This window comes from Psittacula echo (assembly GCF_963264785.1).
Source record: "Psittacula echo genome assembly, chromosome: 2".
Classification (NCBI taxonomy): Eukaryota; Metazoa; Chordata; class Aves; order Psittaciformes; family Psittacidae; genus Psittacula; species Psittacula echo.
This window is the reverse complement of record NC_137737.1, coordinates 44,378,266-44,405,379: the sequence shown is the minus strand read 5'-3', so window position 1 is coordinate 44,405,379 and position 27,114 is coordinate 44,378,266. Positions and strand designations below refer to the sequence as shown.

Here is a 27,114-nt window from a genome sequence, read left to right as displayed (position 1 = left end):
AAGCTATGAGAAAAATATTAACAGACTACTACTGATGTGCCCTATGCAATAAAGTGAAACAAAAAAGAAGGCTAAGTACATTTGAGCAGTTTACAGGCACTGTAAATAGATGACTTAACAAATCCACCCATCAGTTAACCTTTGACATGGAAGATTTCTTCATCATTCAAACTCAAAGGTATGCTTGTGAGATGCAACAAAAAGGCCACAACAAATAAGAATTAAGTTTTGTGATTTTGATGGGAAGGATAAGAAGTCCAGTCAACATAGCTTGGTTTTGAATCTACTGCAAAAAATACCAAAAAGTGTGAATGGCCCAGTTTATGCCAGTTCATTTCAGTTTCTCAGAAACAGTCAGCACTGCTCAGCCTGATGCAGGTGTGTCTACAATTAAGTTCTCATTATAATTTACATCGTTTCAGCTGCAACACTTTAACTTAGGTTTTTACAATTATTATTTTCTATCTATCACCTACCTAGAAATAGAAGAATCACACTTAAAAGAAAATCATACTCTCAAAAAATGCTTAGTTGTTATGGTGACTGAAAACAATGCACATTTTGACAGTCTGTTTTTGCACTACAGTGTGAAATTACAATGGAAAAATAGTGAGAACAATTTTTTTTCCTTCTGGAAGAATCTGGTTACCCTATTACTGAAATAAATTTGTCAAATCTGAAGTAATTCAGAATCATGTGAGGAAGGCGGCTACATTTTCCAAATTCAGCATGGAATTTTAACTGTCCCCTTTGCCCCTTCACACACACAACCTCGATATTATCTGAAAGATTGACTACCACAGTTCAAAAGGGTTTTTACACTTTCACAGCAGGAAAACAAATCAACTACTATTTCAAATGACCCAAGACACTTTTCAGCTTTTGACTCTGAGAACTGCTTTATTTTGGCAGAAGCTGTCATGACGCTATTGAAATCTTCACTGAGAAACAGCTTGCTTTTAAGAGGAAAACCCCACCCAAACAATTTCAGCCTATAGAGGAAAAAAGTTAAAGGCTTGCTCCAACAGGTTATGGAAAAAGAAAAGCCAACAACCACCTACTCACAAAACAAAACAAAAAAACCCAACAGAATTAGACCCATAACAGCATAACAGCTTCAATTTCTAGTTTGTGTAAGTATCTTAAACATAGTTATTCCACTCCCCTTGCAAATGCCTAATTTTGGCATAAATTCTATAAATATAAGGTGAAACCAAGGACATATCTAATCATAGAAAAAGATACCCACCCCCTTGTTTCAGCAGCACACTGTGATACAGTAAACCCAACCAATCCATCCTGAGACATCCAAAGCCACTATTCTTCAAGGGTAATAAATATGCTTGCATAAATACTGTAGACATTGCTGCAAAAGGTGATTAAGGTAAAGGAATCTACTGTATAAACAAACAAATAAAAATCATGCTTACCTTTGTCTGATGTTACTGTGCAAGGGCTGGTCATTCTGCAAATGGATTGGTGAGGCTGCCCGCTTTGGTGAAGAGAGGGACTCTCTAGGGGTTTGCTTTGGTGATATTGGCACTTCATTGTAGGAGGAAGATTCTCGTCCAGAAAGTGAAAGAGAGATGGAACTATCCAAGGTTGCTGTAGGGTCAGAAGCCTGTCTAATGGCACTGTCATCATCTGCTTTTCTATCACTCTTTTCATTTGAGAGGCCTTCTTTATCTGGAACACCATCTTTTTCATGGCTCGTGTACTCTTTGGATTCAGAAATCACACTCTTTAACTCCTTCGTCTCAGTTCTGGACACATATGAGGAGCCACAGTCCTTGTTTTCATCATCTTGCCTTTCACTTTTCACTCCCTTTCTTTCCACACTGTCAGGATCTTTCCTTGCCCGCGTATATCTGGATGAGTAGTCAGAATCCAAATCAGTATCAAGAGATAATCCATATTTTTCTGCTAGCTGGCGCCGCCTCTCTGCCTTGTACCTAGCTATTCTTTCTGCTTTTGACTCTAGTTCCTGGACATCCATGTTTCCTGTACTATACAAGGGCTCTGTATTACCTCCTGTGGTTTCTGCTCGATATCTGGATGATCTGGGTTGTTTTTCTACAGAAGAATCTGAAGTTTCCTCCTCCTCATTTGATCTTCCTGTTGAAAGTACAACAGATATGAGCAAATCCATCCCAAAACTCTGAGTACCCTACCTACCATTCACACTGAGTAAACAAAAAGCTTCCCATTTTCTTACAAGTCAAAGTGTGCTAGTGACTGCACAGACACATTACATTTTGGCACTTACACCTTCAAAAGCATATGCAAATGATAAAGAAATGGCTATTACTTAAATATGTTGAGCCTCATTATCAAAAGATTGTTGTTTCAAAACAATATGGATAACCAACCTTGTTCAAGTAAGACGGCTGAAGAATTAAAAAGATAAAAAGCCCTCTAACCATGGCTTTTCCATAAAACTCCTCTCCATGTACAGCACAAATGATAGAATAGTAAACATAAAGTAATTCAGTAATGCAAAATTGCCTTAAATTATACTACTTACCTAAGTGGGGACTGTATGGATCAGTTGCACGCATATATCTTGGTGTATCTTCCTCTAATAAACGGTGTGTGACTGAACCTGGACAGTTCTGTAGAAGCATAGGTTGTGTATCATTTTCAATTCCCTCTAAGCGTCTAGCTATTCTCTCTTTTCTGAAAAAGATGTGAAAAATGTGAAACCCAGCATCTTTGAAGATTTGAGGGGAGAGTTTCTAAGAGGAGGTAACAAAACAAGCTGTGTGTTTTGTTTTACAGGCCAAAGGCTTTTTGTTCTTTTACCTTTTCATTTCCAAAAAATCTTGGTTGTTTGGTTCAAACAGTTTTCTTAATTCTGAAACTGAGACAACAAAAGATTATGCAGTTTATAAGCTGCTAAGTTTCAGCAACTCTCAGAAACTTGTTAATATGCTTTAGCATAAAAGGGAACAATCAAATAAGAGGTTTGAAATTGCTTTTGTCAGGGTACAAGTATTTTCCTCTATTTTCCTAGTTTATTAAGCTTGCATTGTCAAAAGCGCACTAGGCACATAGGTGTAAGTATCAAGGAGTCCTCTGCTCCAGAGAGAATCTGCTGTGCTATTCTAGAAACTTTCAAGATCTTGTATAAACTGGGCAAGATATATTTTGCTTAGATGGGGTCAAGCTTACATACTATTGTAACTCACTTCAAAATCAGGTAGTGTGGAATTACTGCTTACTCTGTCTACAGAGGTCTAGGACTGACTATGTTTAAAGAGAAATAGTGTCCCCTATTCCCTACTCTTCCTCCACTCCCTTATATTGAGCAAATCCCAGTAATTCACGGTTGGAGTGAAAATTACTGTGTATCCTCATTATATTCCTTCATGGTTAATCAATCTCTACTTTGCTAATTCTCCCTTATAGTTTTAATCGGACATAATTTCCCTCTCTCCCCCTGAACTATTTGGTGGTGTTATGTGCTACCAGACAGCTGTCACAGTTCAAAAAACAGTAGTGAACCAACAGGAGGCATGAGAGATGAAGTAATCCCTATATATACATATACATATATGTGCACAGTTACCAGTGATGTTTGCAAACCACACTGGAGCAGTGAGTGCTACAAAAACAAGTGTGGCGTGGCTCCTTACCACTAGGAAGAGAAACCAACCCCAAGGCTATCAAAGGATGCTGCAAACTGGGGATGTGGGTGGGTGGCGAGTACCCCACACTCACGATATCATTGCCTTAGCAAGGTATGAAGATGTGGTGGTAAAAGCTGTGTGCACTTATTCTGATGCAACACAACTCTGAAGTTCTGATCCCGCCTACCCAAGGATCAAAAAGCAAGCTCAAGTCTACAGCCTGCTAAATCAGCCTTAGATTAACACCAGAAATGCCTGATGAGTCAGGAGTGTCCAGAAGATACTGTTTCATGCCACTGCAGAAGTAAAGCTGTCAGCTTTTTTCCCTACCAGACTCCATTGCTCTAGATACTTAGAAGATAAACATTATTGAAACGCCACCCTTTTAAAGGTCAGATGCACCTTTTATCCCTTTCCTCTACTGCAAGAACGTATATGCATAGCTAAGTCAGGGTTTCAGCTTAGCTGACAAATATCCAGGAAGTTTGCTGTTTGCTCAATACCAGTGTTCATACCTCATAGGTACTATTGACATTGTCTGTCACATCAACCTTATGTGCTGAAAAGCCACTAGAATTCCAGGTAAAATATCTTAGATCAGCAAGAATTAATGTATTCTGATCATGACTACTCAGAGAAGCAAATGAATGAGGTACAAATATAGCATCTGAGGCTACAGCTGAGTGTCTACTGGAAATGTGTGATTAACAGGGGAAGAAACCAACTGGGCCACTCTCCAAAAATCCCTTTAGTCTACATTTTTAAAGAAAGCAGACTCAAGCTATCCATTTCAATTTGTCAAGCCAAGTTAGCTCAGACTGTGATCACGCCATGAAAATATACAATATGTATTACATTTGATGCAACTAGCAGTGCAGAATAGCAGTGTGCAGCTACTTAACAGTACCAACACAAGAGATGCTTCTTCCATGCCTAGTTTCAGCATCTGCAGCAAAGCAGATTGAAGCCTTTGCTGTTGACCAGGCTGACAGTGGAAGATAGACACTGAAAGTCAGCAAGCTCCAGGCACAGATCTCTGGAGATGAATGGTAACTAGAGTTGGGCAATGCAAAATTTGCATCCTGACCCAATACCAAAGCAAAGACCTTTTCCATAGTGTTTTCATAGACCTTTCTCTCAATTCATGAGCAGTTCCTGCTGCTGCCCAGCCTACTCAAGCTGTGCTAGCAGTGGAACTGTGCTAAACAGAGAACTTGTCCATATGAAACCAGCCTTCATCTTACATTCACACCAAAGTAATGGTTTCTCATAAATACTTTGCTCTCACCTCCACCAAAGCTACTTCTGTTTAAATTTGTTTGCCTGGCTATTAGATTTTTTCTGTTCCATCTGCTAGCTATACATACATAAAATGGTCAAAACAAACCTCATAATTGTTCTGCCACTTCAAGGCATCCACAGCTCACAGTTAATAAAACCACATTCCACCCAAACCCTGATCATTTTTCTTCTCTAGTCACCAATTTATACAGTCCCTAAAACCATCATCACAGAACAGGTCTTTTATACAGCTTTAAAGCTCCAAAGAATAGCTTTGTATACTAAAGTCTTCGTTCCCCCACCCCCCCAAAAAAGTAGTCCACACACAAGAAATGTGGACCATCCAAAGAACTCCCAGCAACGTTAGCTCAACACCCTTTTGCTACATGTTAGCTTAAGTTCCAGAGATTCTACTACTGCTTTGCAGCCCTAAAAAGAGCACTGACTTCATGAAGAATCTCTCCAACACCTTCCCAAACAAGATGGGACAAAAATAGCATGGGACTACTCTATGCTGCCTTACACTTTTTCCACACTTGAGATTCCAGACAGTAATTTCAGCTAGGTTGGCCAACATCTGCGGAGCATTTTTGCGAAAGTATTTTCAGCAATAGCCTTCTGGGAAGGTGAGGAAAAGAAGGAAAAACAAAACAAAACCAAACAACGAAACCCCAACACCCCCAAACAAACAAAAAAAAACCCACCACAGCCACCAAAAAAAAAGACAAAATCCGAACCAAACACCCCCCCAACAACAACAAAACCCTCAAAAACCCCCAAACCAAAACAAGAGAAAATAAACAAAAAACCAACACCAACTCCCCTCCCCCCAGAAGGTAAGATAAAATGCAGGAAGTCTTCTACTCTAGTGATTTTTTTTTTTTTTAATTTTTTTTTTTTTTCTGAGTACTTGACTTCAAAACCTGAAGGCCAGTGGGAGAAATTTCACTCCCAAGTACACTGGTTGGCCCTTGCAAGCTTAGGTGATTGCATAACTCCTTTTTAGTTTGCAATCTGAATATGTTGGTGCCAATTTGACACCTGCTTATGGGAACATAATCCCCCAGAAACTACACCATTTCAAAGACACCCATGACAGTGTTAAAGAGTAGCAACACTTCTACCTAAAAAGCAGCACGAAGATCTGATTCAGCAAAAAAGACAAGACTAAGAAGCTTCAAATAACTAATTTTACAATAAAAGCTCCTTATCTATGTTACTTCATGCCAACACATTTTGTAGGCACTGTTGGTCAGTATAGTTAAGGCCAACAGGAAGAACAGCTGCAGCTCAGGAACAGTCCTTAGCTTCAGGCTTCATTTTAGGATGTTGATCAGGATGCTGTGGTAGGATACCCTCTAACCTAGACTGTCAAGAGGCATCTTAATTTTTGTAACTGTAGACATTCTGAACAGAATTTTCTTTATAATACCAGAATTTAGCAAAAGCAGTATTGTTCCATGTCTCGTCCCAGAATAAAAACCAGAAAGTACGTTTGGAGTGCACCTTATAAAAATGTTTTTAAAAGTCCTTAAACTAAGGTGAAAGTTTTTTTACAGAATGCATTCATCTTTCAGAAACATTTCTTACAGAATATAAATACGTTTTTGCTGAAAGGTCTCTTTGGTAACAGCAGAGGGGATACACGTGGATAAAGCTGCAGGCATGTGACAGCGGTTTTATTTTTAAAATACAGAAACTGTAAAGATTAAATCAAGCCTTCCAAAGGTCCAAGTAGAGAATGAGCAAGAACATTTGTGAAGTCTGAATAGACATAAATCAAAAATTTACCTGAATTTCTCAGAGATAGTAAATAAACATTGCAGCACAAGTATTTTCATTTTGAACAAAATTTAATATGGCAGTGAAGCCTGGCTGCCTTGTTCCTATCTCCTCTTGTCCTCACCTGTAGATACGATGGTCTACAAACCAGCCTGGAGAAGCATTTATCATCTGGCTACACTAGCAGAGGCATACTTACATGTTCAATGTTTATCTGCAGGTAGCAATATGTGAGACTTCAGCTAGACTCTTTGAACCTCAGTTCAGTCTGTATCAGTTGAAAATTAAATATATTCCCTTGATTTTCCAATACGTGCAAATCCAGGTTAAAGTTAGACCTTAGATGGGACAAATAACCTGTATTTTCAGTAAGTGTTTGAAAGAGCCTCAAGTAGCTCCCACTGTGAACTCTTTTTAAGTCTGGTATACACTAAACCTGATGCCTTTATTATGAGACTAATTTCTTAGGAAATAAAGGCATCTTGAAACAGAAATTCACTGAGAAGCAACTGACAGACAAGGTTTCTCAACGGAAGGCTCTCACAATTAACTTGTTGGCTAGCATGACTGTAAGGCTAAGCATCTGGAAAAATGAGGGACTACATATACTTTCTGACTTGTGCTCTCAGGACGTCTGTGTTGGGTAAATCCGTATCACTCTATACCATCATTGTGTCAATTAAGTCTTTCTGAACATCTGTAATGACTATATTTAAAAGCAAACATACCACTTAAATGTTATGCTGGAAGAAGGACTCCTTTTTCTAAAGGATCTCTGCAACAAATGACGCTAAAAGAGCAAGCTAGTTCCTTTATATTAGGATTAGTGCATCTAGCCTTGCAGTTCATCTGAAAGGGGCAAATAACATCAGAACACACAATTTTAAGCAAAGTTCTGAGATCCACAACATCCTTGAGTGAAGGGAGCATCTTTACGCCAGTTACACATAGCTCTTAAGTCGAATGTCATCCTTTACTGGTCAAGAACTATTTCCCAGCAGACTGTGATTTTTTCTTAACAGTTAAAGAGAATTAACTCTCACTACTACCTCAACTGTGTTAAAAGATAAAGACAGAACTGCTGTTTTCTTCTTATTCAGACTAAGACAGAAGTTTAAAAAAAAACTAGCAATCCCCAAACCTATATGTAGAGCAGAGCCTTCAGCATGCAAGACTAAAAGTCAGCGTGTAGTCTGTTGGTTGTGCAAGCACAGTGATTCTACTAACCACTGAAGGGGACTGGAAAGAGCTGTGACTACAAGCCAAGTTAATACTTTTAAATTCAGTATTAATCTAATTGTACAAAGAAAGCAACCTCTCTGATGTTTTGAATTTCAACTACTTCTTAAACTATTGAAAACTAGGTAAGCAAAGCTGAACTTTATGAAGCAAGGATGTAGTAAGGCCTTGTAAAAGAGCATTGTGTTTCATCCCTTATGCATACTTCACAGGGAAAAGAAAACTCATTTACAAAAGATCTGTGCCCAAATGATTTTAACTGTGCATAGACTAAACTTCACATGGTGTTAAATTACCACTTGTGTTCATAATGTGTCTTCCTTACCTACCTTTTGGAAGTACTGCTAAGAGATTAGCATCAATATCCTTTGTGCTGTTTGTAAGTTCTTCTTTATCTTCAAATGAGAACTCCTTCTGAAAACTGAAAGCAACATCTTGTTTACAGAACTGTGGATGTTTCTGTTACAAATCAAATAAAGCCAAGATGTAACCAATTTATGGCAAGATAGTCTAATAGAGATACCAAAGAAAATATTTTCCATAAGAACAAAATAAGAAATAACCCCACAAAACTCACAAAGCCAAACCTAACATAATTTGAAACCTGCTTGGAACTGACTGTGACACATTTTTGCATTAAATTGCTGACTGGAAACTACTTCAAAATGCTCTACTAGCAATCACCTTTGAAATAATCTGTATCAAATTATTCTTCATAAATATTAAAACATATTTCATCAAATACAGTACTGTATGTACACTCTGCCTAAAAGCCTTCTGCATGACTACCCTATTGTTGTTACTCCACTGATCTCTGGATATTTTGTGGTTTGTAATACACTAACATGAGCAGCAGACAATTTAGTTTTATACTTTCTCTTCTCTAAACAGCAAAAGTGGCCATTTAGATAAAACAAATTGTTTCTTTAAATATGTTCATTAAATATACAAATTTTAACTTTAAAATGTAGGTGCCAGAACAGCCGAAAGTATACACTAACTGTGCACAGATACTTTTTTTGAGATTTACCATCTTGTGGGTAAACAAAGTGAGATTCTTCTTTCCAATTATTAAACAGAGAGAGAGAACTGCTGTATTCATAGAATCATAGAATGGTTAGGATTGGAAAGGACCTTAAGATCAGTTAGTTCTGCCATCATGACTTCTAAACTATCCCAGCCAGGCATAAGAAAACTTACTTAAAACCTTTAGTAAACTGTGTAGACAGATGTAACAGACACAAATCCTCAGTGATCTTAGCTCAGTGATCTAAGCATAGTGACCTTAGAGCTGTGCATTGGCAGAGCTGTGCCATACGATTTACTGTCACCTGATTAAGACAAACTGCACAGCCTTACTGTTGGCAACTCCTTCCTTAGAACAGCTCTTAAATGGCTCTTTTAAAGAATTGAATATCCTTTCATCAAGGGTATTTGGTAAGAAAAGAAAAAATAGGTAAAAATTATTCTGTACTCACTAATCCAGAAGAACATTTCTTATTGAAAAGGGGTTTAACATATAATGACTAATAACATTTTACATGAACTCCATGAAGTATTTGCTTCTTTATAGTTTATAAATAGTATTCTTTCCTAAGATACTGAGGGGAGAATAAACCCCCTCAAACGACATTAAAGAAACTGGGTTGTGTGACATGCAGACACCATGCCACCTGCTATAAATCATCTCCAATAAATGCACTTAGAGAAATTATTCCAGGTACTGCCAAGAAAAGCAATGTTAGCCAATACAAAAAATAGCAAGCAGAAGATGGAGAGGTGCAAAAATTTGTCCATTAGGGAAAACTGGGTATCCGTACAGGGTGAAAACATTTTAATGGAACTAAACAAAAAAAACAAAATCAAAATAAAATAGCACACAGCAGCCACAAGGAAATGGGTGCATGTATCATCTGACACTGGCTAGAGACTCAGACAGTTAACCTCATGTTCCTATATGCCTAACTCCATATTGACAATACTTGTGATTCTTAACTAGCCTCACAACGTATGGTTTTTTTTCCTCACAGACACAGCTTCTGGAGTATCCTTAGGAGGAGAGATTCCCAGTTTCCATTTGAAAGGAGTTTCTACTCCTTTTGGCTGAGAATGAGTTTGAAAAATGTGAATAATATTGCCTAAGGCTATAAATCAACCCAAAATCTATTCTGTCAAATCAATTTGAGTATTTAAAGCGTGTCTCAAAAGTGCCAAGGGACCCAGCTCATCACGTTTGAATACCTGGGCTTTATTTAGAAGCATTTCCAATTGCTTTCATAATGCTTGTGACAGAGAAGCACCTTAAGTTTCTACAAACATGGGATTCTGCACAGAAAAGCATTCATCCATACAGCAAAATCCTCATTTAAATTAACTGTGCGCTAACATCTACAACTTTGCCTCAGCCCCACATGAATTTCCAAGGGTAAAATCATACAGAAACAGGACTGACACTAACCCAGAGATTCTAAGAAGAATTGTATTACTGCATTGTTGTTGACCCTCAACAAACTTCTAAATACTGTTAACTAGTTAAGTTCATTCCTGTCCCTTCCTCCAGACTCCAGGGAGTTCCAGGGACTCTGAAGCAACAGACCCTCTAAACCCAGTCTAAATGTTTTTCAACTGGGTTTCCATCCATTTGTCCTCAGGTCAGTGTTGCTGGTTTCCTTACTTATTTTTCTTAGGAGAAATTTTCCACATCTACTCAGCTGTCTCCAGACAGGCTCTCAGCTTTACTCATTTTCCTTGATTGTCTGTCAATAATGTTCTTTACCTATTCCAGTTTTAAGTCATCTTTTTCACACAGGGTGACCAGAATTGGACAGTCTTGATTCCACACCTGGGTCTTAGCAGCGTCTTATAAAAACAGGAATTTTAATACAGAAATGACTATTGTATGACTAACCAGATGAATGCTGGGATTTACAACACATTTGCCTTTTTGCATCTATACTGTTTGGTTGCTCAAACCCACATGAGAAACTAATATGCCAAGGCTTTGCTTTCATCAGTCGCAAGTAACAGAAAAATTTATCAGCCTCCAATGTGCACTTAGTATTATTACATTACATCCTTTTTCTATTACTCCTCAAGGTCATTCAGTTCTTCCTGTATGTGAGCTCCCTCCTCCTTTGTACTGAGGGTGGCTTCGAACTTTGCTCACTGGCAGATTTCATTAAAATTCTTTTAATAACCACAAACTTCTTAAGCTTAACCCTCGCTGGGCCATATCGCATCATCACAGGTTATCCGTTTTGTGAAAGTCCTGTCACAGTTTCCCTTATGCTGTCATTTTTCATTTCCCTCTGGACAGGCTGTCAACTTTTATTTACTTGTTTATTTTTTAATGTTTAACTATTTTCATGTACTGATTATTTAATCCACAATGGAGGACTTTTTCTTCTTTAGAGGCATTTTTGTGCTCTCTCACAAAGCTGTAGGTGACATTGCTTGTTTCAAATATTTGCACATTAGAAACAAAATATTTTAAACCAATGCAACAATTACAATGCTTTCACTTACACAGATTGTTCAGAGAAAAAGCACTGCTCTGAAGATGAAACAGTCAAGCCAAGCAACTGGGTATTTATAGATACATATATAAAATTAGTTCTAAAAATGAAAGTTGGCATATTTAGGACATGTCACAGTATCCAGTAAGAACATTCATTAGGAATCTAAATTGAGTCAGAACGATGTTAAAGCAATTCCAAATAGTAAAAATCCAAAAAAAAAAAACCAAAACACCCCAACAAAAAACAAATCCCCCCAAAAATTACAGGACACTACTCATAAGGGTTTTAAAAAACATATGCTCATAAGTACCTCCTCTCCAAGGCTTCCCTTTTTCCTCACAGGGATCTATCCAGCTGTTTCCCTGCTAAAGGAGCAGTTGCAGCATCAATTTAGCTGCTTAAGCAGAGTCAGAAAGTCAGATTTGGACTGTCAACTATATTTTACCTTTTAATTCATCCACAACCCTGTTCTAGAATTATCACAGCTGCATCTGCTCACCTGTGTTTTTCTTAATGTCTCAAGTCCTGCTATAAATTTAGGTGCAGATTCCGAGCAGCAGCACCAGGAGCTTCTGCACTTAACAGACAACATTCATTATTAAAATAATTTAAGGCATACATGCATGTCTTTAAATGAAAAATAAATAATTCAGAAGTTGCAAGAATTCTTTCTTCTTAAGGTCCCTGTTAATTCTGGATACTGGAAGAAGACCTTGTCCTTCTTTGCTTGCCCAAAACACAGCCTGTGATCATGCTCATGAAATACCATCAACAGCATGAGGTCCCACAAATTTGTTTCACACAGGATTTGTGTGTGGTTTGGCCTTGGGTTCCAAACAAGCTCATTATATTCCCCAATGTTCAGGAATTCATACAATTCCTATTAAAACACAGGCAACAATATTTCACAACCTCAATAGTTTTTCTTTAAAAATGATGTACAATGTGGCATTAGTAGAGTATTTGACAGTCTCAGTAGTTATATCGCTCTTGCAACTTCCACAGTAAGCGTGGGCTGCTTCTATACATCAGGGATTCTAGGCTGAAAACTTCATCTGCTGCTGCTGCAGCATAAAGTTTCTAAATAGCTGCCCCAGTAACCTAATTAAATGCTCAAAAGTGAGCAGAAGTTTGATCCAAATGCCACTAGTAACACTGCCCTGCCATCTGGGATAAAGCTACTGGATATATTGAGATTTTGTGACTGAAACACATGCATAAAAATCCACTTGCATACCTGCCAGCTCGGTGCTTGGCATTCAGTTTTCATCTCTTTCTCTACCTCCAGGACAATGTCTTTCCCTGGACTCCCACTTAAAAGGTCCATTCTACAAGTCACATTCTTCCTTCACTACTCTCATTTCTACTTTCGCCTACCTGCCTTCCATAACACAAAGTGTCTTTTACACCTATTCCCTCCACCTCTCTACAGTACCTAAAATCCAACATGGCTGAGAACCAGGTGTGCTCCAGAAGGTGTGTGCTGACTGAAAAGATGCCTGCAAACATAAGCCTGCGTGCCTAAGTCTGGTGGATTCCTGTGCAGCTAAGCCAACAAAACAGCTGGTTGCTGGGGCAAGAGTTAATTCCCATCTCCCACACCTCCTCTCTGCACCATTATGAATGAGTCCAGCAAGCACAAAGGCAGACACAAAAAGCAGCTGGAGTCAGGATGGGAAAAGAGATCTGTCACCTTGTTTGACTGTGAACTGTATCCCCTTACTCAGCCTCATGGAACTGTGCCCTAAGACTGCAGGCATGAGGCAGGATGTCCCTGCAAAGAAGCACCAACATCACCTTTTCATTCCTGCCTGCACTGTCCTCCTTCCATGTGCTGACAAAGCTCTCTGCATGGCTGTATAATTAATTCACCTACTTCAGCCACCTTCTTTTTCAGTCAGATCAGTTTTCCAACCTAGTTCACTACACGTCTGTACTGTGTCCATGCCATGCAAGTTAAAATGGGCATTGCAGTGGTAGGAGGCTCAGTGCAGAGTGGAACTTCTCCCTTAGCAATGTCAGCTATAAATTTCCACTGAGGCAGTTGGTATCTTCAATACCTGTTCAGAGCACCTGTTTTACGCCAAGGTTTGATCCTGTGAGAGGACCAATAATCATCCTTCCTGACAAAAGAATAAATGTATATTCAAGCAATGACTAAGTTTCAATTGTACAACCAGTCATCTTCATTGGGCAAGAAAAACTTGATCTTACCTTAATGCTCTCTTCCTTTGGAGCAGTCGTGAAGGTTTAAATCTGATTGAGTTTTCTTTGTCAAAATCTATGAAAACGAAAAAACAAACCATACCATGGTGAAGACGCTTTTATAAACGGGGAACTTTCAGGAAACTAGAAACTATAGAGTTTTCCAGTCCACTGGAAAAGACTGTATAAAGGCCTTCCCTCACAGTCAAAGGAGCATAAGCTGGCATGTCCAAGATAGTGATAAACCAAAGCCTTGCAAAAGTGAGTACAGACAGTAAATATATCAAAAGCATCAATGTTTTATGGAAACTGCCATGTTCTAACCCCAGTATACATGGTGTAGCACTGCAGTCTCAGGCTATCATTTAAACTCCTTGACTCAGTTTTCCAGCTTATAAGATGAGCGGTTGACATGTTTATGAAGCACTCTGCAAATAAGAAATGCTGCAAGCAGTAAGAGCCTTTTTGGCTACAGCCTAGCTATATTATAAAAATTGCATGTTCACTGCAGAAGTCAGAGATGCCCAGCTGAGGATCTGTTGCAACCACAGTATTACACCATCCATGACAGAAATATTTCTGAAGGTTGCCTTCTGTTTGGATGCTCCCATTTTTGTCTGAATAGCCTTAGAACATGATTTCAGAAAGGAACATGTGTTTACACTGGGAGCAAAACTGTGTCAGATGCAGCCTTATATTCAAAAAGTATGGACTACAAAGCCAGCAGGCTCCCAAAACTTTCTGAACCATACCAAGCAATGGGTAATCTCCCCTCTCTTCCTCACATCTAACTTTTCCATTTCTGCAGTCAAGAGATCATTGGAGGGTCTTCACAACAATCAGTGACAAAGGGGACCAGTCATCCAAGTACTGGCTCTCTGCATTCAATGAGGATGCTATTAAGAGACCTTAGTGAACTGCTAGCCAGGAAGCAGGGGAGTATCTGGTCTGTGACTGCTGTTGAAAAACATGAAGCTACCAGTAATTTACTCCTAATGGGAAAACTGCCTTCCATGCCCATCTATACTTAGTCAACTACCCCAAGACCCTAAATTAATAAATAAGTGGTCTCTGATGCAGTATTCATTTTATTTTTCAAAGACAGGCTTGAATACTACATAACCTGGACTTTAAGATGATTCAAAAGCAGCTACATCCCTTTCACTCTACCTCAGAGGTGAGATTTAACTATTTCAAAGAAAAGCCTAACTACTAGCTGGCAAAAGAAGTATTTTTTGCTTATAAAAACTATGTTGAAATCTAGGTAGAATGTTTATTATCTTTGCAGAAAGAGTTTAATGAAACTTATCATAGCTGACAACATGGGTCCTTATTTAGAAACTGTACCTTGTGCCTTTCAAAACTTTTTACGCTCCTTCTCTCTTCCATGTCTCCACATACAGGTTTAAAGAAAAAAAAGATCACTTTAATAGTGTGATAGAGGAGGCTTAAAATGTGCAAAAAAGGCATTTTTTAGGCATCTGCTACAAGTTATTGCAGATTTCAGGGCAGCTTTGCTAATAGCTTTCTTCAACCTTAACAGGCAACTTTTCCTGTTTTTGTTAACATTCATTTTCTCTTTCCAAGTAAATGGAGAATAAAGCATGCAGATTACACAGAAACATACTGTTAGACTAAAACAGAGTATTATAAGGAAAACAGTATGAATGGTATATAAATCGTATTTTACACGATTCCATGCCATAAGTCTCCTCTAAAAAGGCCAGATTCACATTATAGTGAGAAGTATGCAGTAACTTAAAAAGCCCAGCTCAGTATCAGCTTAGCTAATCAAAACCAGGCATATTTTAGATTTACAGCGTTCTAACAGGATATAACCCATCCTATAGTTTTTGGCACTAAACCAGCTGTCCACCATGAAAACCACAAGTAGACCACAGAGAAATTCTTCCTATCCTAGCCAAAACCAGAGAAGGGAAATGAAAAGGGAAGAAAGCAGCTTTCATTGCTTTGCTGGGAGAAGGGCTGTTAAGAGGGGGCACACAAGCCGTTCTGACTCTTGCTGCCATTAAACACATGCAGTAACATTCATACATACCACATCTGTAATGCCTCAAAAACATCTTAAATCTTTGCTGTATTTCACAGGGGCAAGCTCCTCTCTTCCCCCCCCACCCCCCAAACACAGAAAATCAACCAGACAATTATATCTGTTACACAGTTCTGATATTTTATGTATTTCCTCCTGTGCAAATTAAACCCCATGTGGGAGGATTAAAGTCCAATAAAACTTACTTACTACAATGTAGAAGTCTTAAAACTAAATACAAACACAGAAGAAAAAGTAAAACAACTCTGCTTCAGAAGAAAACAAATATGCCCATAAAAGAAATATCAGTTTAACACAGTCTTAATTCAATGGTTAATTTAAAGAAGCAAGCCCACCCTCACAGTACGTGATACAGAGCAGGAAAATCTTTGCAACAGCATTTTGTTCCTTCCTTCTTTCACTGAAGAATTGTAAACATGCTCATAACCACATTAAAATAATCTTAAATATTTGTATTTAAAATTGAGAGTATATTTACAGAATTGCAAATCAAACTTGCTCACAAGTTTAACCATTTGTTCGGTCCAGTCCCCCTCCCTCTTAGGTACAAACTACCGGATAAAAGCACTATGCGTAACTTAACACAAGGGAAATTAAAAATGCTGAATTTATATATAATGTATATATTAAAAAAAAAAAAGAAAAAGATATGCAACCTTCCAGTGTTACTTAGTATATTTAAAGGCCCTAAGTCGGTGGCAAGCTAAGCTAATTAAAAGATCCATCTAATCGGATCTTTCAAAAGTGTCCTTTAGGAAATAATTGAAATAGCCTGGGTGACTAACTGCATACTGATTGCTAAAGTAGCTAATGTAGCTGCAGAAGATCCACTCAAACAATATTTACACATGCATACATATATATGAGAGATTAAACAGCCACAAATGAACTGCATTTTCTTCTATCTACTTGGAACTCTTACCTTGCTCCTCAGAGTATTTAACATTTCCCAAATAGCTGGAGATCCAAGGATTTCTGAACATGGTTGCACAAACAAAGGATTCAGAAAAGAGAAACTACAACAGCAGCTAATTCTCCAGCAGCCACAGCCCTAGGCCTGTCTTGGCAATATCGTGTAGAGATTTTTCATAGCACAGGACTGGAGCTGTCAGACTATCGCATCCCAGGGAGTACAGTAAACGCATAGCAATAGGCTGCAAGCTGGAGCAGCTCAAGCCAGTAATCAGATTACAAACAGAAATTAGGCACATGAATGTTAAAACAGATTGGGCAATGGTGATTGGGAGATTTATAATATTGCCACTTCAAAGATCCAACCAAATTACACATTATATTGCTGCAAAATGAATGCAGAATCCTTAAATCCTCATATTTAAAAAAAACCCACACACACACAAAAAAAAAAACCTCCAAGAAGAGGAATACCTCTTTCATATCTCTAATCAGGATAAACTGCAATGCTTGCTTAAGAAAAACAGCATCCAGACTGCCAAAAAAATGGACTCTGTTAATCATATTGTTATGCTAAACGTTTTGTCTAACTATTAGTTGGAACATTTAAAACAGACAAGATTTACGGATAACATATGAGCAAAATTACTGGTGGGGGTGGGGATTTAAGAACAGACACCACAGCTCCAAATATTTTAATTTGAGACAGAAGGTGTAAAAGTGCACAAAAGTAGTGTCCAGCTACCATGCTTTTTATTAAATGGATTTGATGGATTTTTGGATTGAAGAGTGCCAACACTTTATAGTTCATTTTTAAAGTCTGCAAGTATTTGTTTGAAACGGTGTAATAGCCCCTGGCTCAGTCTTTCACATGGAACTACCTGAAGGTCTAACATACACATGCACGCACACATGCACACAAAGCAGCACACATTAAATATGTGACTGAAGCAGGTCCATGCACTTAACCCCATCCAGCCAAAGGCGCTAACTGCCTACCAGCTTCCCTCCAATGGACTTCCTCCCTTCAAAAAGATTTCAGCTAGTATCAGTAGAAAACTCTCAAGTCTGGGGTTGTCAGGATTGTGAAAAGGTAGCCTAGAAACACAAGACTGAAGTTCTTGACTTTCCTTACCTCTTTTCATGATACCTGGTACAACAGGACCCTGATCCATGCTGGGAACCTCTATGTACAGACAAAATGTAAGCAGTGCTGCTGTGAAAGGGACTGCTTAACCCCAAGTGATAAATACAATCTATCAAAAACCTATTCATTTCTGTTGGCTCACCATGAAGTTGTATTTAGCCTGTTTAGGTCATCAAAACACTGTTTTTCATGCTAACAAGTTCTTGCCATGGATAGAAGAATATGTGCTCCATCTTGTCTAATGCTACTGCTATTTGTATCCATTTATTTATTTTAAACATGAATAATGTTGGAGTCACCTTAATCAAAGCACCTTCTATTAGCTGATACTTCAACAGTCCAGAGCTCCCTGAACAAGAGTCATCTGATATAAGGAACATAGCATTGAAGCCTCTGACTCACCAAGTGACATCCTCTGTCCAGAAATATTTGCCTGTAACCTTACTGGCACTCACACATAATTCTAACCATGGCACTACCCACAGCACACAAACCAAACACTGCTGTGCTCTCTTGACCATCTGTGAAAGCCTACACCTACTCCAGCCTAGTACATACAAAAGCACTAACAAAAAATGTAATCTGTCAACACTGGTTCAAACTTGCTGTTAACCTGAAAATCCTCCTTATGGCCTAGACATAAGCATAGGTGTGCTTAAAACACAAAAAACAGGACAGTGGAGGAACAAAGAAGCTGCTGGTAACAGCTAACAAGGACATTCGAGACCAGTAGCTCTGTGGGTATATCAATAAGAAAGACATTCAGTTCTGAAGAAGTTCCTCCTTTCCGAGCCCTGCTTGTGTGAAGACTGCTTATTGATCTTGTGAATAGACGTATTATTACCTGGAGCATCTGTATCTCATATGGTACACAGTAAGGGAACTGTTTCTCATACAGTGCAGATAAATAACACTTACTTGATAAATCTTGTGGCTGTAGTCTTTAGCAAGGTTGAAGGAGAAGTTAGACTTGACAGCTGAGCTGATGCAATAGCTCATGGCTGCCAAGAAAGAGTCCTACCCATTCCTCTCTGTGGAACCTTTTTTAGGTCCTGCTCCCCTAGTGACCCAGTCTGGTGACTTAACTGGTAGTAAATAGTCCTTTTATATTTGCTGGGTATGCTCTCCAGGAGATGCCAGAATCAAAAAAAAAAAAAAAAAAAAAAAGGCACAGGATCTTATGATTTGGAAAGGGATCAACCCATCTGGCTAACAGAGGAGGTAAGCTCAACTTGATTGTCATCCCCCTGTCTGGCAATGCCCTGCATGACAGACAGGAGGGGTGTATTGTGGAGGGAGGGATTAGGCTCCCACGTTCCCCTGCTGTACACTATCTCCAACATTTTGTTCTCAGCATCCTTCTAGTGAATGAGGTACAGAATGTAAAGCATGCAGAGCTGCAGAAAGACAGAAAAACTCCAGAGTACCTTTCATAAATGTGTTTATTTTAAAGGAGTTCTTGCTTGTGCTGTTTGAATTCTACTTGAAGAACACAGCAAGAAGCCAGTTTCTCCCAACAGCTCTGGCTGCCACCTGGGAAAAAATACTTGCGATAGGCTGTGGTGCAAGTAGGGCTTCTCTCACTGCTGTTTATGGCTGGCAGGACAACAATACAGAGGACATCTCACACGACCAATGAGAATTCTTATAAAGGAAAGCAAAATAGTCGGTAAAAGCAACATCTGAATCAAGGTCTTCACAGAGAGCTTCAAGCTCTCTTCATGTTAGGTTGGAAGGTGATCACTACTCATTGCTTTCTGCATGGTATCTGTGAATTCACATTCAGGTCACTGCTGTTAGTACTGAAACTGTGCTACTGTCCAGAGTTTGTTCAGTGTCACTTCAAGATGAGAGGTATGTGTCAACACTGCCTCCAATATTAAAACTCTTTGAACTATGAGATGCTGAAGCCTTAGGGTATCACACCAATGCTATGTGCTTCACACAGATCTTTGGGAAGATATAACTGTGGGTAACTGACAACTTCTCTCCCTCCTTTCCATCAAAAAAGATCACCTATTGCAAGACAGGTCTCTGTTCTGTCCCTTCACCAGCTTTGGCAATGGAGAAGACACCTTGGTAAAAACAGTAAGTCAGCAGGGTCAAGCAATGGTACAAAGAAAAGGAATTCTTAGGTTTATCTTTGTGCTGTTTGTTGGAAACAGCAGGTTTAAGAACAAGTCTATCCAGAAGAAAAGAGATCCACCTCCAAATACTTGATGAGAGAAGAAGGAAAAGTATTTTGTCCTTTTAAGAGATCTAGTCTCCAGGACCTAGAAATAAGCTCATCCAAACTATGTTATCAAGCCTGTGTTACAAATTGGTAGTAATGTTCTTGTCCCCCTCTGCCATAAGTAATTCTTGAGCATTAGCAGCCTCCAACATAAGCAAACAAAGAGAGAACAACAGTTCAGCCCTTAGAAAGGGGGGCAGTCCAGCTGGAAGTTAAGTTTGCAGTCATCTGGGCAAAGAGCTAGAGGTTAAGCATGCATACATTAAAAATCTGAGACTGCTCATGAAAGACCAGCTGGCAGCTAAATGTTGTTCTGAAGCTTCCCACAGGAAGAGAAGGAAAATATCTTCCTTTTGTCTGGCAAAGCTAATCACTGTAATCAAAGCTGGAGTTTAAATGGCTTGCAAAACTGTTCCCAACTTTCAGGGCTGCCAGCCCCAAAACACTGAAGAGTCATGAATCAGGTCTCACCAAGATCAAGTCTTTTTTTTCTTGCTGAATTTTGATCACTTATGAATTTATATTTAGAAGTGTTCCTCTGTGATAAGGAGAACTTGATACTTTGTTGTGACTTGTAGTTATCATAAATATAAAAATCAAAGCAACCCATGACAGCTGTTTGAAGAAAGCCTGCAAACAAATAAAATCAAGAATGCAAAGGAAAGAAAACCCACAGTGACTGCAAAGACACTTTCAGCAAATATGCTAGTTAGGTAAACAGGAGTCCCAGCAGCACAGAAAACTGAAATGATCTGTATAAATAAGATAATCAAAACATTTTCATCCACATCTCACGGGTAGACATCTAAAGAAACTCATTCATTTTATTCCACTGCTGCTCTTCTGGACAATGAGAGAAGCCTTGAATAACAAGTGAGCTGTACCAAGACCTGAGATGCTGTGGATGATCACAGGAATGAAGGTCAGGAAAGAGGACTAAACCAGACCCCACTTTTCCATCACTCCATCTGACCTTCCCTCCCAGGCTACTCATTCACTCCAAGCCACACTGTCAGTTTTTGGCATGTAGGCATGTGTTTCCAAAGGTAAGTGGCAGGGCGCTGGAAGAACCTCCCTTCTCGTATTTCTCTTTCTTCCCACTCTCCAGCAATGTCTGCCAACGTGTTCAAGAAATAATTTAGCTAAAGGACAGATAAAATAATCTAACAGAAAATTAATACATTAGTATAATTACGTAACAGACAGTTAACATCTCAAGCCATGTTCAAGCACCCCAGCTTGCAAACACAGTATCATTCTGGATTAGCAATGCCAATCCATTTTGTCTTCTCCATCCAAATCCCATGTAGCTGGCCAAGTGATACTCTCATTTCCTAAATACAGGCCATTCATACAGACTTTTAAACCAGGATAAAGTTTCCTGACATGGTATCATCCCTCCAGTGGAAAGCAAATATCAGGCTTTTCACTTTGCTGTTTCCCCCAACTCACTCTGTGCAACCACTCTTCAATAGTAGTCCTGTGTTGTGGTTTAAGCAAGAACATTTCTGTTCAGGTAGTGATTCTGTTTTGGACAAGACTTCAGATAAACTTCAGCACTGTGTTGTCTGTGTGGTATACTTTAAAACAGGTCGTATGCAAAAAGATCAAAAAAAGTGGAGTAATAAGTGTTATAAAGGGGACTAAAGTATTTTAGTACATGACAGATGTGTTAAAAATAATATGGATGGTCTTTTGTACTGGATATTTACTCATGTGCTCTGGAAAAAGGGAGAACACTACACACTGAATACCACTACCTTCTAACCTCCAAGATTACTATTTCAGATTTGAAATCTTACTCAGGTCATTAATTTTAGCACTGAATTGCTCCTAAAAGGAGATTTTTGGTACGTTTCAATCTTGCAACACCTTTTAAAACTAGAGAACAAGAAGGTAATGTCCCCTGACATTCCTACATCTTATATCATTGTTCACAAAACCGTACGGAAAAACTGTAGCATAATTAAAAGATCTTTAAGGTTTTCCTCTTCAGGAGTAGGATCAGTCTAGACTAGCTCCTTAAAGGAAGTTCAAAGGCCACACACACACCACTCTCATGGTAATCAGATATACCAGTGAGGCACATTATCCAACTTGAGTCAGACCTATTTGTCTATGGGCCTGAAACAGTAACAGAAGATGTCAAGTACAGAGCAGAGTTAAGCACAGACTAAGCAAATGGCTGGAAATGAGGATAAGGCAGAAACTCAACCCCCAGAGTATGTACACTTTAAATGATTAAACAGCCCAGGGACTTTGAGGACACATGGGTTTTTACCTAGCAAAACAGTATCTGAGAGTATTTCACATCATGGCTCACCAGAAGGCAGCTGCGGCTCAGACTGTGCAGCTGTGTTAGCCACAGCTCTGTGGACATCCTTCACTGAAGTCGTGACACAAGCAGCAGCTTCTTTACTCCTGCAGTGATAAGAGCTTTGCTGCTGCTGGTGCTTAAACTGCATTTGTGAGAAACTATCTGCAAACTGTCCTCCAAACAAGTGGCCAGTGTTTCCAGGACAGGTTTCCCCATCTCCTGACACTTTTAGTCTCTTCAGTCCACAGAAAACTTCCCATCAGATTGCATACAACCAGCACAAATGGGTCTCCTTGCCCTATGGAGCTAAGCGATGCAGAAAGCCCAGCCATGCTACTGAGTTTTCTCCAGGCTGCTCTTGAACACCTCTGCGCTATCTCTGCACACATGTAAGAGCCCAATAAGGAAGTAGAGAGAGACACACATACCACAGGGAAGAATTTATAACAAAGTTCTCTGGCTCTTCATGATAGTCATCTAAGGGAAACATCAATTTTGTTTACCACTGTGATGTGACATTTCACAGGCCACATCATATCCCTGCATACTTACCTTGAAATATAACTGTCATTTTCAAGCCTCAGGCAGACAGCAGCCTTGCAGACAACAAATCCATAACCCCAGCTTCCATCTTGTTTATAGCCTGTTGCAAAGCTCTCAGAAAATGAAATATTTAGTAAAAGAAATGAAGTAAAGCATGTGCTTTATTCAAGAGCTGATGGTTAAGGTAGGATGGCTCAACTACAAGTATTGCCACTGAAAATAATGTCACTATGAAAAAGCACACGCACCAGGCTTAATTTGCATCCAACATGGCTCAGCAAAAATTCATGAGGAAGGAAAATCTGGTTAGCACAGTGATGCTGCACTTCTGGAGCCTGTTCTCTAGAGAGCAGGTTCAAATGCATAGCAGCCACAGCCTTCTCTCTTTATTGGCCTCATACACTCCTAAGGCCTCTGCAAAAATGACAAACATGCCTAGCGCTCAGAAGGGTACCCATCACTAATAGTAAGTTAATCACAAGTCACATCAGAAGAGTTTTCCCAGGGCTGCCCAGGAAAGCTTGCACGCATCTGCTTGTACTGTATAGTACTAAGTCTGTGGGGATTTTACTATAGGAACAATATACAGGGGTTTTTTTTGGTGGTGTTGTTTTGCTGGGTTTTTTTTAAAGCCTTCTTCCATGTGAAAATCAGCTTTTATGAGGTGGGTACGAAGCAATCTAGTCAAACCCTGGTCTGCACAAAGGCAGTGGGTGCCAATATTCCCCTTCTCCTGGGAACAGGATCATTGCTTTAGCCAGTAACAGCCAGTCTTCCAATAAAGGGCATAAAACTGTGCAAGAAGAGAGAAGAAACAAGTTCTGAAGTCACACAACAACAACAACAAAATAATTCCCCTTAGTTCAGGTGTGCCTCTAGAAGCAGGCAGCACAAGGAACGAAAACACACTTAGCAAAGGCCACCACAAACCATTCCAGTATGCGGGATGACAGCGTGAACTGGTGTCCTAAGGTTATAACCAAGCGCACGAAAGGCACATCAGGACAGAGAGCTCCTGTCACTAACGTCTGCACAACAGGGTTGTAGTTTTTAAAGCCACGTCTCGCAGAACCCCCGATGCTGGCGCTGACAGCTGGGCTCCGGCAGCAGCCGCCGGCTGGCAGCACGCCGCCAGCGCCGCGGTACTGGGTCGTCTCTCGCGGGGCCTGGGCTGGATCCGTTCTGGGCCGCGCGCTCCCCGCCGCCATCCAGCATGTTCCGACCGGGCAGCCGCCGCCGCAGCTTGCCTAATAAGGCCACACGCGAGTTGACTGGCTGGCGGGGAGGTCACCCAGCGTTTACCTTGCGCGGCGGCAGCTGGAGCCTGCCTGCCTGCCCACCTACCCACCAGCCCCCGCTGCCCCCCCTCAGCCGCTGGGCACGGCGAGCGGGGCCTGCCGCTCAGCACCGTCAGCCCCGAAGCTCTGGCTGCTCCCACGCGGGAGGGTAAGCTCAGTCAGCAGCTCGCTGCCGACGGGGAGGTACTTCAGCTTTACCAGAGGCAGAGCGAAAGTGCAGTGAGTTCAGGTACAGTTTTCACCGCAGCACATTTTGGGACCAGTAAGCTGGAAAAAATAATCAGGTTTCTCGCTGCATGAGTTGCTTGAAAGTAGGGCAGCAGCGCGGGGATAAACAGCCACTTTCACAGCGCCGAGGCAGCTGACAGGTACTTGTCAAACATCAGAACCAAGGGAACCAGATGAAAGCAAGGTGCAGACACTCATCTGAACACTGCTACTTAATTATTTAACGCTTTTTATCAGTTATGGTGAGATTCACCGCAATTCAGACAGGTGGCTTCAAAAGTAATGACTTACTGTCCCCAAAATAGCTGTATCTAGCAAAAAAAACCCAACCCCTGCTTCTGCTGCTCACTGTCTCTCCTGTGATTCAGACTAGTTTTTCCTTTATACCTTAAGGTAATTTCAAGATGCTCGATTTGGACCCCATCCTATTCTCCTTCCCAGCACAGAGTCTGCAAGGAAAGCCAGGAGACTGCACCTTGGTTAGAGCCGGCAGACAGGAGAGCCGCACGGGTCGCCCCCTCCAAGGGGTTGCTCAGATTGGCTTTTTCCCTACAAGTCAGTACAGGCAGTGCATTTCTGTCCTATATTCCCCCCCCCCCCCCCGTGACTGGCACTGAACAGTAAAATACCAGGACAATTCGGATGTTGTTTGTACCCTGATATTTCTAAAATTGGCATCCAATTTCCTAAGCACTTTGATGTCTTGATGAAGCATCCCCAGTGAGAGCACTGCCAGAGAGCTGGCAAGACTGTCCCCAAGCAGCGGAGACAGGCACAGAGAGTGCAGGTCTATGGGGAGGGTGCTGGGCAGCAAACTGAGCATCCTGCCCATTGTCCTAGAGATGTGTAGTTCTTGTATTTTGTAAACTCCATATCTTAGTTTCTCAGTACTAGCAAAACAATACCACCCTGCTGGGTATTTAAGTCCTGTAAGGCTTAAATACCTACCTAACACTATGAGATATAACAATACATCTACCTAATATTTCTCACAGCTAGAAAAATCTCTTAACACACAGGGAGTAAAACTAAACCATGATTACCACCCCACTGAAAGAAATCCAACTACCACAGTTATGTCCTGTCCGTGCAATGAACCTGAGGTTCACATTATTATAATTAAAAGCATTAACATCTACGGCCAACTCACTCTTTAAATAGTGCATGCTTAAAAATGCAGCTGGGAATCATGCTGACAGTTTGTAGGCTTATTACTGTGGGCTGAAGCTGTGCCTAGATGCACACACAGATCTTGGCTCAGAACTGCTGATTTTCTGCTCAAGGTCTATTCTCACCCAATATATGCTTCAGGAATACAAAGAAGTGGGGCACATGCATTCAGAAAAGGGCCAGTCAGACACTATTACACACAAGTAGTCCTAAAATAAGCTAACTCACTTTATGTCCAGTTTGCTTAGATCAGCAGCACAGTATGCTCTTATGACTATAATCAATAATGAATGCTGCAGGAAACTAAACAACACATTAGGAATGAGATAAACTTGAGCATGGGTGGCAAGGCAGTAGAACAGGTTGCCCAGAGAAGCTGTGGCTGCCCCATCCCTAGCAGTGCTTAAGGCCAGGTTGGACGGGGAGCAACCTGGTCTAGTAGGAGATGCCCTTGCCTGTGGCACGGGGTTGACAGTAGATCTTGAAGGTCCCTTCCAACCCAAACTAGTGTATAATTCTATTTGCATTAGACCTGTTAACGGAGTTTTAGGAAGAAGTCAGGATAACCCTGAACTATGGAAGGCAGCACTTCACAGACACATAGGCTGGGACAAGAGAAAACCTATCGAGCTTGCACTACCTTCTAGAGGAAAAAGGTTCACCCATTTGTTTCTAGTCTCTCAGAGTACACACGGGCAAACTCTAGGTGCCAGGGGGAGCATTGTCTCTCCTCTTTGTTAAAAAGAAGAATGTCAATAAACTCCGGCACACACAGAAAAAAAAATACTGACACTCTCACCGGTGACACAAGTTAATTTAGGACTGTTTGTGTAACTGCACACTAACAGTTGCTTTCAAATGCTTTTATGCTTTCGCAGTTTTAATCTTAAATAGGAGGTAAAGTAACAGCTGACTTTTCTCCATTCTAACACTCCCATTTCCCATCTTTGCTCACAGACACTAAAAATTCCAAAGGACAGGATTCAGGAAGGAACTTCTGGGAGAGTTTAGAAATACAGCAGTATCCCCTCCACTGTGCTAAAGATGGAAAACAATGAAAAAAAACCCAAACATTTTTTAATCCATATTCTGAATACCTTATACGCAAAAGGCACCTAAGCGATAGAGAAGTCACCCTCACAGAGCAGAATGGCTTTTTCATTCCTCAGTACAACACATGGTTTTGTACTCAGTTATACCTGTCTGGTGCAAAGCTACCAAGTAAAGCTCTCCAGGAACAGAGCAGAAATGTAATTTTGGCAAAATCTATGCATATCAAAGGTAATGCTGAAAGAACAGAGTAATGGCTCATGTAACTACTTAACCTTTTAATCAAAGTTGAAGATTTTTTCCTCATACACTCCCATACACTCCCCCAAACAAGCCACTTCCTCAGTAACCTTACAGGAGTCAACTGCCACCTCAGCCTTCAGTCATACGAGAGGAAATACATCTACTATGTAATCAACAATTACGTGTTGCAGGCACACATTCACTGAGAAAACAGGTGGGGTTTCAGTGAGGTAACGAAGAGGTGTTCT

At 40.2% G+C, this 27,114-nt stretch overlaps 1 protein-coding gene across 1 annotated transcript in view; it reads right to left on the bottom strand.

Annotated features, from left to right (window-relative positions):
• The window catches only part of SVIL (supervillin), a 75,355-nt gene extending 58,219 nt beyond the window's left edge, over positions 1 to 17,136 (bottom strand). The window contains exons 1-6 of the mRNA XM_080611685.1: positions 16,648 to 17,136; positions 13,664 to 13,730; positions 8,261 to 8,352; positions 2,803 to 2,860; positions 2,525 to 2,676; positions 1,431 to 2,115 (exon numbers count right to left, since the gene is read on the bottom strand). Coding sequence (XP_080467811.1) covers positions 1,431 to 2,115; positions 2,525 to 2,676; positions 2,803 to 2,860; positions 8,261 to 8,352; positions 13,664 to 13,730; positions 16,648 to 16,708 — 1,115 coding nt within the window. The 5' untranslated portion in view covers positions 16,709 to 17,136. The remainder of the gene's footprint in view (positions 1 to 1,430; positions 2,116 to 2,524; positions 2,677 to 2,802; positions 2,861 to 8,260; positions 8,353 to 13,663; positions 13,731 to 16,647) is intronic.
• Positions 17,137 to 27,114: the final 9,978 nt, after the last annotated feature.